The 11,805-nt window shown below is 38.8% G+C and overlaps 1 protein-coding gene across 1 annotated transcript; it reads left to right on the top strand.

The window, feature by feature from the left end:
- Nucleotides 1-9,441: 9,441 nt before the first annotated feature.
- On the top strand, nt 9,442-10,200 carry LOC105060151 (uncharacterized). Its single transcript, XM_010943757.4, has one exon. It carries the CDS (start codon nt 9,452-9,454, stop codon nt 9,968-9,970), a length of 519 nt encoding a protein of 172 aa, XP_010942059.1. The 5' UTR covers nt 9,442-9,451; the 3' UTR covers nt 9,971-10,200.
- The last annotated feature ends 1,605 nt before the right edge of the window (nt 10,201-11,805 follow it).

The following is an 11,805-nucleotide window of genomic DNA, read 5'->3' as shown; positions in this document are numbered from 1 at the left end:
GAATGTTATTTCACTCCCATTAACCCTTTTGTATACACATGGTTCTTCTTTATTTTTGATGAAATCAAACGATTTAATCGCATCATCAAAATGATGATTCCAACTTCGAGAAGCTTATTTTAATCTATATATGGACCTTTACAGCTTGCAGACTCTGTGATCACCATCACCAAATGTGAAACCCAAAGACTGCTCCATATAGATATCTTCCTCAAGATATTCATTTAGAAAAGTAATTTTTACATCCATTTGTCAGATTTTATAATCATAGTAAGCTGCAACAGTAAGCAGAGTGTGGATGGATTTCAATATGGCTACGGACGAGAAGGTTTCGTGATAGTCAATGCCCTCACGCTGACTATAATCTTTTACCATAAGCCTAGCTTTATAGGTCTCTACCATCGGTATCTATTTTTCTTTTATAGATCCATTTACACCCAATGGGTATGATACACTCAGGTGGATCCACTAAGGTCCAAACTTGGTTCGAGTGCATCGAGTCAATTTCTGACTTCATCGCATCTAACTATTTCTCGAAATTGATATCACACATCATCTCGTCAAAGGTATTAGGATCATCACCATGACTCCTATTTTTCATAAGAAATATTTTCTTTACTTCCTCTATAAGTATATCCATATACCTTTCAGGAGGTTGGGAGATCCTGCTAGATCTATGAGGTGGTAGAGGAACGTCAACTACTGGCTCATGAATAATGAGTTCTTGAGGATCTATAGCTCTTTGCTCTTTAGAGACCTTCTCTTTGAGCTCAACTAACCTCCCACTGTCACCATCCTGGATAAACTATTTTTCTAAGAATATGATATTCAGACTCACAATCACATTGTGATCTTGTAGAAAGTAGTAGTATCCCATGAATTCTTTTGGATACTCTATAAAACGAGCTATAATAGATTTATCATCTAACTTATCAGCCATTTATCTCTTGATATAGATAGGATATCTCCAAGTCTTAAGATAATCTAGACTTGATTTTTTATTGTACCATATCTTATACGGTGTGGTAGGAACGGACTTTGATGGAATCCTATTCAATAGGTAAATGGTGGTTAATAAGATATATCCTTAAAGATATAAGGATAGATCAGTGAAGCTCATCATGGAGCTGACCATATCCAATAAGATCTTGTTCCTCCTTTTAGATACCCCGTTGAGTTGAGATGCTCCAGAAGGAATCCATTGAGAGACTATGCCGTTGTCTTTAAGATATCTCAAAAATTTTTTACTAAGATATTCACATCCTCGATCAGATCAAAGAATCTTAATGGATTTATCAGTTTATTTTTCTACTTTACTTTTGAATTCTTTGAATTTTTTAAAGACTTCAGACTTATATTTCATCAGATACACATATGCATGTCTAGACAGATCATCGATAAAGGTAATGAAATAGCTATGACCACCCCTGACCTGCACATCAAATGACCCACACACATCGGTGTATAACAGGATCAGTAACTCAGTGGCCTTTTTCCCATGTCCTACAAAGGGTAACTTGGCCATCTTTCCTCGAAGGCAAGATTCGCAAACTGGATACGACTCTGGGTTAAGAGAGCTAAGGATCTCATTCTTTTTCAGTTTGTTTATCCTGTCCTCTCCAATATGACCTAGTCTATGATGCCATAAGTACTTTTGATTAATTTCATCTCTGGGTCTTTTTTGACCTATGGTACTTACTATTTGCTTGTTTAAATTTACATTCGCATCAACATGCAAGTAATATAAACTATCAATTAAAAGACCTCACATAATCAATTTATTTCATAAATAAATGAAACAAAAATCTTTATTGAAACTAATTTCAAAACCTTCCTGTGCTAGCACAGACACGGAAATCAAATTCTAACTAGCTACAAGAACATAATAACAGTCTTTTAAATCTAATCTAAAATCAGACGGTAATCGAAGAGGATAAGTGTCAACGGTCTCTGTAGTAATTTTTGCTCCATTGCCGATCCGAAGGATCATGTCACCTTTCTTCAACCTCCTACTTTCTATTAGATCCTGCATTGAAGTACATATATGGGTACTCGAACCAGAGTTTAATATCCAATTAGAAGTAGAAGAAACCATAAGGTTAAATTCAATTACGAGTATACCTTCCAAAGATTTATCATTCTTTTTGGTCTTTAGGCTCTCCAGATAGAGTGGACAGTTTCTCCTCCAGTGGCCTTGAGCATCATAATAGAAATATTTTTTCTTTACTTCGGCCTTCTTAGGAACTTCCTTCTTTGGCTTGCTCTCTTTCTTCTGCTTCTTAGCGGATTTTATCTTCTTCTTTCGAGTAGACTTTCTCTTGGAAAAAGTCTGCTCCACAGTGAGAACAGTGCCCTTTGAACTCTTCAAGGTTCCTTTCGTAGTGACCAACATGTTGACCAGTTCAGGTATAGTACAATCGAGCTTGTTCATATGAAAATTTATAATAAATTGACTATATGAACTTGTAAGGGATTGAAGGATAAAATCCATCTGTAACTTCTTTTGTATTTCAAGTCCAAACTTTTTAAGCTCCTCAATGTCCTTGATCACTATCATATAGTACTCATTGATAGACTGCTCTTTGCGCATCTTCAAGTTGAAGAGTTTTTTGGACACTTCAAAGTACGTAGTACGGCTCTGCTCACCATACAACTCTTGTAGGTGAGTGATCATAGCTCTGGCAGTGGACATATACTTATGCTGGCTTTGCAACTCATTTGACATAGATGCCAGCACATAGCACTTGATCCGACTGTCTTCATCCATCCACTTTTCAAAAGCAGCTTTTTGCTCGGTAGTAGGATGGTTTGGTAACACTATGGATTCTTGGTCGAGTTCATGACTTAATTTTTCTGAGGTCAGGACAATCCTAAGGTTTCTAAGCCAGTCTTTCTAATTAGTTCCGGTCAAATGATTGGTTTCAAAGATGCGGACTAGAGAGTTTGAGACTGATATTGTTTAACTGCGAGAGTAGAAATTCAAGTTAGACTTTTATATTTTAATATTATATTTATTTCTAGGGACTTTAAGATGCAAACAATGACTCCCACTAATTTTTCAGATCCCTCCACTCTCCGGATGAAAAACGAAAATCCTAACGTGATAAAAGATTCCTAGTGGATGCTATGTTCCCACCGATGCCATACACCTCATCTAACAGTTATTGATAGCATGTACACTGATGCGTAGGTAACTCTTTATCCAAATACTTCTCTAAGCATATTGCAGCAACTTAATCTCTAAGTCATGTGGGCTCACCTAACAGTTTTGACCATACTCCTTAGTTAAGCCCGACCCACTATTCACAATCAGGTGTAAGATCGTCATTAGGTTCCTCATCTAACAGTTATTGGGTCCAACCCCATCTTTATCCTGGACCAACTCTTTGCTAATAAAGTGGTTGCGTATTTCCAATACAACTGAACCACTGTGACCAGTCGAGAACAATCAATACCGGTAGCACACCCGCACATCTACAATGATGGAAGACCTATGGACTTAATATTTATGGAGAGGTTTAGATTTAGATCTCATCTAATCTGTCATCATATGATCGATCTAATGGACATGGGCTAAACCAAACCGCTAAGCAACCTAATTGAAGACTCAATCTTTCAAATTGACCAGATAAGTGGAGATCGGTGGGAGTCTTCCCGTTGCTTTTCTTAGATATTAATAAATTGATCAGATCAGCTAACAGAATCAATTAAATAATTACATCTCAATTACTTACTTTAGACATCAATAGGTCAATTGATCCAAATAGGTTAACTGAAGCGAATCAGGCTCAAACCATCGAGCCAAATTAGGTTCTTAGGTTAATCGATTTTACATATGGGACTCAATCAATTTGATCAACAATAATTGAATGATCATATAACTTAATTGATCTAAGCCACATCAATACTTGACTCAGTTTTGATCAATTACTTAATCGAATTAAACCCATATGATTCAAATCAAAAATCCTAGATACAATCTTATTACATAACCTAATTTTTAATTTTTTTTATAACTAAAATCCTCATGTACAAACATAAATTTTATATTCTAAAATCAAATTTTAGATCTAAATTCTTTGCATGTAAGGTAAATTTTAAATCATGAAAATAATTTTTAGATTTAACATACAAACATATATCTCATATATACATGTAAAATTTAGATCTAAATAAAATTCAGATCAATACATGATATCATATATCTCATATACTAATCATAAATTATATTAAAAATAATTTTATGATCTAAACATGTAATCATATATATCATATATGAATCATGAATCAGATCATATAAAATTTTAGATTTATGCATGCATCTACATATCATATGAACATGAACTAGAAATCGTTCCTGTTCAAAATTCAAATCTATGCATGCTTTAACATATCAATTATATGTTCTAAAATAAAATTTAAAATAAAATTTTAGATTAAAAAAATTATCTATATATCTCATATATCAAGAAAAAATCATATTTTAAAACTCTTTTCAAAATATGTATGTCAATTTTATACATATGAAACCCGTGGCTCTAATATCACTATTGAAATTTTGTATATAGGAGCATGCATGTGTGTTTCAAAATTTTATTTTCTAAACATCACAGTAGAATAGTAGATTAAAATATTTTTAATCTATATCATGCATGCATAAAAATATAAACCACAAGGATCTACTTCATATGTTGAAATTTAACATGTGATCAAATTACATATCTATTTCATAATTCTTTTTTAAAATCTGGATCTGAAAGAGAAGAGGCTCTCTCTTAACCACACAAGTATCCGATCTCTACGAGTATCCACTCAGGATCAATCTGAAACAATCCTCTTCAAGTTGAATTTTTTTCTCTCAGAAATTTCAGCCTACTAAATCTGAACGAAACCTGAATCGCGATCAACTCTTTGATCTCTTTCCTTGATCTTCTTATTCTCTTTTTCTCTTGCCTTTCTTCCTTGATTTATACTGCTACCAAACATCAAAAACCAGCACATAAAAGGGGACGCCAAGGCCCTTATGGGTGTGAAGAGATGGGACGCCCAAGGGGGGGCGTGTGGGATGCCCAAGGGAGAAGAGAAGGGGAGGAGAAGAGAGGGCATGGGGGTCTCTCTAAGAGGTGTGGGGCTGCTAGTTTAGATGCTCTAGGAACCTTAGGGGAGGTTTCTTTAAATAGACAAAAGGATTGAATCCTATTCAATCTTATAATACAAGTCCTACTTGTATTAGATTTCCTAATAACTTAAGTTATTCAACTTTCTTTAGGAATCCTTTTAGGCACCAACTCTTGGAGATCTTACACCCACATAAACACATCCCAAAGTACACCCAAGGGATGCCCCATATAAAATCAAAAAGCCATCTAATTATGGGACATGCCCAACTTGATCAAATCAAGGTGGCGTCCAAAAATAACTTTAGACACCCAACAATTGAAGTCCAATGAATCTAATTCATTTATATTATTTACAAATAATTAAGTTTGAATTATCTTATCAAATAAAAAATCTAAATATAAAGAAAAAATTAGATCCAACTATGTGCTAGCAAGGTTACCTTGAACCCAATCGGATTTCTCTAAACTCAATTGACACTTCATAAGTCCAATTGCTAATTATAGGCCTAATCCTTTTGTTGTGTGACCCCATATGTTCAATTCTATCTGCTAGTGAGATATACAATGATCTCTATCAAAGTATCATTGAAACATTTTTCAATAGATCGGAATAATTCCACTCTAACTCATCAAAGATTGTCGATCCAGAATAATCCTAGTGAGCTCTCACAATCTACCAGTAATACCTAGCAGTATATAGTGACAATCCAGTAGAACCGAAATGAATCTCTAAGTATAGTTAACATATGATTCAGTCCCTCTATCGTGAGTCCCGATTATATAGCAGATCATGGATAAATCATCAAACCTCAACATCAGTTATATGATAGATTCGATCAGCTCAAGTCCAATATGATTTCTATGAAAACTCTTTTCCATCAATCACACTGCTGTAGCAATAGACTTTCAGACTTAGCTTCTCAAATCTTATAGGACCACTCCTCTCTAACAAGGTTGATAAATCCCATCTTGATACGTACCCTACTCTTACAGTGGATCAACTATTGCCAACATCCATTATAAGGACTCATTGAGACCCATGTTTATGTGTCAACCAAACTCCAGTAGCCTCGCTACGAGCAGTCATATTATCTCAGATCAAAAGACCATTCACACAACTACAGCATCGAGACAATCACTGAGATCGAATAGAAATTCAAATGATCTCTCGTATGGTCACGCTCAGTACTAGTTATTTTCTAACAACTACCCGCACTCGCCGTCCAGTGTCTCTACACTGTAGACTAGAGACTCATCTATCCTGAAAGAAATGATCTGTGCATCGGTCTATCCAGATCGATCACCGTCCTCATGATGATTCTATGATCGAAAGTATTTAAGAATTAAATACATATATCTAATTCTCAACTCTTTGAGAATATGTATCGTAAGTTAATTTTATAGATGATTCAAAGGCACATCACACTTGAATAAAAAATAAATTTATCCTTTTATTGATCAAATCAATGTATAAAGTATAAAATTGTGTCCTAACTTTATTATAATGTGTCAATCATATTGACTTTTAGGACATATATCTAATAATAATGGATGACAGTTCGACAGGATTAGATCAGTCTCAACCTTGGACTAGTACTCTCTTCGACAGATCTATGGATAGCTCGGTCTCGAGAGTTGAGGATATATATTGTGGATCTGTACCTCGATCTCGACTATGACATCCTTGGATCCGATCAAGCTATAAGAGATGGATGCCTGATAAATTTGCAGATATGACGGAAAGGCTATCGGACACCCCATTAGCAATGGTTCTCAACTCTTCGGCCTCGGACAATCTATTTTAGATCGTCTTCAGCCGACCTATTTTAAATCACCTGAAGGTCAATGTGTACTCTACAGTCTTCGTAACCTCAACTTTGAACGACCTACAGTAGCTCGTATATAATCGATCTATTTCAGTCAGCAAGAGGACAAGCGCTTGCTCCATAGACTCCAGTACCTTGGCCGCAAACGATCTATCGTAGCTTACTTATTGTCGAGCTAATCTCCACATCAAATCCGACCCTTCTTCAAATTGAAAAAATTCAGATAGAGTAGAACTCTTCCACGATCGAGTCTCCCATAAAATGAAAATATCTTTTTTGAATCAATCTGTATGATAAATCTGAAAATCATCATGACTTCGAGATAGATACGACTCAAACTCCTTCCCTATAAATTAAGACTCCAAGATACGCAATCGACTCATCGCTCTCTTCTCTCATTATTTTCCGATCTCTTGATTGTTGCGTTGAAGGGTCTTCATCGGAGAATGCCATCCCCAGTGAAAACTTATTTTGCAAGTGTTCGGGCGAAGCTCCAATAGTGATTCCACTTCGACCACATTCACCTCGACAACCGACCTCAGATGGAGAGATCGGCAGCAACAGAGAACATATTAGATCATGTTGGTGAGTAGAGTTTTACGAGCACAAAAAAGAGTTCTAGCTTATATTTGGTGAGATATGAACAAAATTAGTTGGAGAAGGGATGGGATCCGGTGACTCAGCTCTGAAACAAGGGAAGGCGCAAGGTCTTTGGTTAGCGGCTCGATCATGGATGCCGGCGAGGCTTGGTCATGGGTGCCAACAGCGGTAAATCCAGGGGGAGAGAAAGAGAGAGACCCAAAAAGCGAGGAAAACAGGGATATCAGAGGGATCTGCTCGAGCGGTGCCATGCGGCAGCGACTCTGGACAACTCCGGGACGGCATGATGGCGGGAGGGAACCTGGGAGAGAGCGATATCAAGAGGGGATCAATCGTGCTCCCGAAACAGGGAAGAGAAGGGGTTTAAACGAGGAAAGGAGCCAGCGGCTCCGCAATCACGCGCCCGTTGCCGACCGACTCGCACACCCCCCGGGATACCGGCGGTCATAAAATTCCTTGGACATAGACTTACCTTCGCAGCAAGATACGAGCAAGCGAGTTCGGTGAGAGCATTGACCGCAGACCACACCCCACGTTATCCAACCGACTGAAACCAGAGTCGGCCGGGCGCGCGGAATTCCACGGCACGGGTGACGCGACCCACCCAAATGGTGAACATTCTCCCCTTGCGACCATCCAAGCAATGGTGCTGATGCCGTTTCTATTTTTTATTGTGAAATGAGACAAGCCATTCAAATAAAGAACTTGACCAACAACCACCCAAACGTGCGGGAAAATTACTTGTTTTCATTTAAAAATATATATCAGATTGAATACTGATGCAACTAGTTCGAAAGTCGGTATATTTTTTTAAATAAAATTCGTTATGCAGACGTAGTCCCCTTTCCTCGTACCCTCGTTATTTTTATTATTTCCTGGTCCTAGTTACGTATTAAGAATAAAGGTGAAATGACTTGCGAAAGTATTAATTAGCGCAACTGCTTCAATCACATTGAAGAACTATGTAACACTTTTTTTTTTTTTTTTTTTTTTTGGATAAGAAGAATTGTGTAACGCTTTACTCAAAACAATGTGACCATCAAGATACTGCACCACCCGACATAATGCCCGAACTGCCGAAATCTTGCTTAAACCAATTATCCTAACCCATGCTGCCCGTGCCTGGAAATCTATCCAAATTTGATGGTTCTTCGCGACACTGATGCTCGATTGACCTTTCTTTGGGGGATAGAAAGGCTTGCAAATAATGAGCTCCACAAGAAGGAACATTCCCCCCGAATATCCTTGGCCCGCCAAATTCTACTTTGAAACAAAGTCTAGAACCATCATCACAGCTAGACAGGCTATGCCTTCATTTAATCTCTCTCTAAAGTTTTTCTAGCTGCCTATAAGAAGAGTCATCCATTGAAAAGGGTGCAACTCGGTGAGTGGGTCAGCTGCATCATCGAATTTAGGAGGGTTTGCGCTTAGCAGATGATACAAGAAAGCTATTACTAGTCCAGACTAGAGTGCCTTGGATGTAGATGGCTGCACACCCATGGAAAACTCGTGATCATACAACATAGGCCCCACATAATCCGTGCCGTCTATTCCATGCATCTCGATCGGCAGCCGCCTGTGTGGGTCCTCCTTTGGTAAGATTCTACCAGACGACGGCCCACCCACGCCCGGCCCAGGTAAGTCCACTCCGGGTAACGCCACACCCAGTAGCTTCCCCTGAGGCAGCCAGAGATGGTGACAAATATACGTAAAAGGAGATGCTGGTAAAAATAAAACGTCACGCCACGCCTAACAACCAGGTCGCAACGTCACCTCAGCCCCCTCCTTTTGACCGGTAGCTCCAAGTGTCCGTCCCAGCAGCCGCCCCGATAACAACGTGACCCAGGTCCAACGCCGCAGTTCCGCCTCCTCACATATATGTATCCCTTTAACGCACCCAAGATAATGAGAACGAGCGGAGCTGGCCGAGGAGAACTCCCCTTCCTTTTTCTTTCTCCAGAGATGCCAGGGGCTAGAGAGAAGCAGGCCAAGACACCGGCCTTCCAGGCTGTGCTCCACTCGGTGCAAGGGCCACCGGCGAAGGCGTGGAAGAAGCCCGACCAGCCGGTGCCGCCCAAGGTGTACCGAGTCGACCCACGAGACTTCCGCCAGCTGGTGCAGAAGCTCACCGGTGCACCGCAGGCCACACCAAGGCCTCTCAGAGACACGGCACGACCACCTCCGCCGCTGGTGTTGACCCCCAGAACTCCCCTGCCTCCACCGCTGCCTGTGTTTGATAATAGTAATTGCTTCTTGACGGAGTCCATGAAGCCAATGGAGCAGAAGGCTGTTTCCGGCTACCAGTCTCCGACCGGCTTCGCAGGGCTTTTCTCACCTTCGCCGTTTCCAGCATGGTGTTCGTTTCCTCTACTGAGCCCGGGATCCATGGCGACGCTGGAGCAGAGCAGTGGTACTGTGCTTTGAGCATTGGAGCTGTCCTTTTGTTAAAGTAGCTCAGGAATTTAACTGCCACTCTTTTGAGCAGTGGCCTTGTTCTGCTTCTTTGTCAGCCCGCATATGTTTATTCTTTCCTCTTTTTTTTTTTCAATCTCTCTCTCTCTCTCTCTCTGTGCGCGCTTCCTTCTCTACTTAACTGGATGTAACTAAGTTGTAGCAGGGATGAAATAAAAAGAATGCCCCAAGGAATTGTTATTGATGTTCGACCAAATAAATGATCATAGCATCAAATCCGATGTGATTATGTCACAGGCTTCAGAACTCACGGCCAAACAAAGGATCCATCTTGTTGATTAGTACTTTTGGAAGTGATGTATTCCAGTTAGATAATTGTGTTAGAAAACTAACAGACAACTAAGGGGAGAGAATCAAAGAACAGAAAAATATCTTAGGTCGCTCTGGGTCATTTTCCAATGGGTTTGTGTGGGCTTTGATGCTTCACAATGGAAGTGATAGATATCCAAATTATTGAAAAGCATAAATCACTAAGATATTTCAACGGCAGGCTATTATAAGGAATCTTAAACCAAGTGTTTTTGGTTGATAAGAATTTATAATAAAATTGGAGACAAGAACTATTACTAGTAGATTAGGATGGTTGATCGCCAGCTATTCAGCAAATCAACAAGACAAAGTGCCGCAGAAGCTCATCTCAACCCATTGGTCATGATGTTTAACAGAGGAAGGTTTTCTTTGTTCCATCAAGCAAAATTGCGGGCTTGCTGAAACTTTGGGGGTCTGACTTTTGGATCACAGGGAAATACTAATCCACCAAAATCGGTATTACAAACTGAAAGAAGTTTCCCCAAGGTTGGCATCTGGCATAATGAACAATTCAAACAAAGAAACAAAGAAATTTTCAGTGACAAAGGTGTTCCATGACAATTTGGATCGGTTTTATGATTTGCAAAATAAAACATCCTATTTGAATTGCTAGAGTGGTTTCAAGGGACGGTGATACATCACACAAACAATACAAATAATTTAGCAGCCCGAGAGATTGAGGCACCGACTTGTTTCATCCAAGTAGCTGAATTATACCATAGGAATCATTTTTCACAATTTGAATTCATTCTGGTAACATGCTGACAACCATCCCTTTCTGTAATTTGGCACAAATTCTTCATCTTGAATGGTGTCTACCCATAAATACATCATCTATATTATAACTTGGTGCAGAAAAAAACCGCTATCATCAAGATTTTTCTAAGAAGCAACTATATCGTCAACAATGATGAGCAAGCAGGAAAACCAGTAATCTTCCAAGCAAAGAATCAGCAAGCTGTATAGGTGCCATCCTTTGTAATGCGCTTCTGCACTAGCATACATTGCAAGGGACATAAAGTCATGCAACTGAGCCAAATCCACTCTATACAAAAAAAAAAAAAAAAAAAAAAGGGTTACGTCCATGCTTTATCAGTAAGTCTGACTGATCTTCCAAGTAATCAATTGCTTTTCTCTGGTCAGGTAGTGATTGTTTTTAAAAATAATTCTGTGAAGTCCTCACCTCATCTAACCTTCACAAAACCTCAGGAAAGCAACTTCTCAAATTCAGAGCAAATTTACAAATGAAAGGAACATAACAACTTGGTCTTCTAGGAAAAAAACAGTGCAGTAACTTTAAATAACCATATTACATCTTGCAATGCTAAAGTTGTAGGCGAATCATACCATGAGAAAAACCATTATTGCTTTTACGAGGAACAGATTCCCTAGTGACATTGGTTAAAACTATTAGCTGATAACTGATAAAGAATCATACAAAGTCATCAATATTCTGTCTAATGAAAATGTCTTATGTG

This window comes from Elaeis guineensis, chromosome 2 (genome assembly GCF_000442705.2).
Source record: "Elaeis guineensis isolate ETL-2024a chromosome 2, EG11, whole genome shotgun sequence".
Lineage (NCBI taxonomy): Eukaryota > Viridiplantae > Streptophyta > Magnoliopsida > Arecales > Arecaceae > Elaeis > Elaeis guineensis.
The sequence above is the reverse complement of the archived record's forward strand: the minus strand, read 5'-3'. Positions and strand labels throughout refer to the sequence as shown.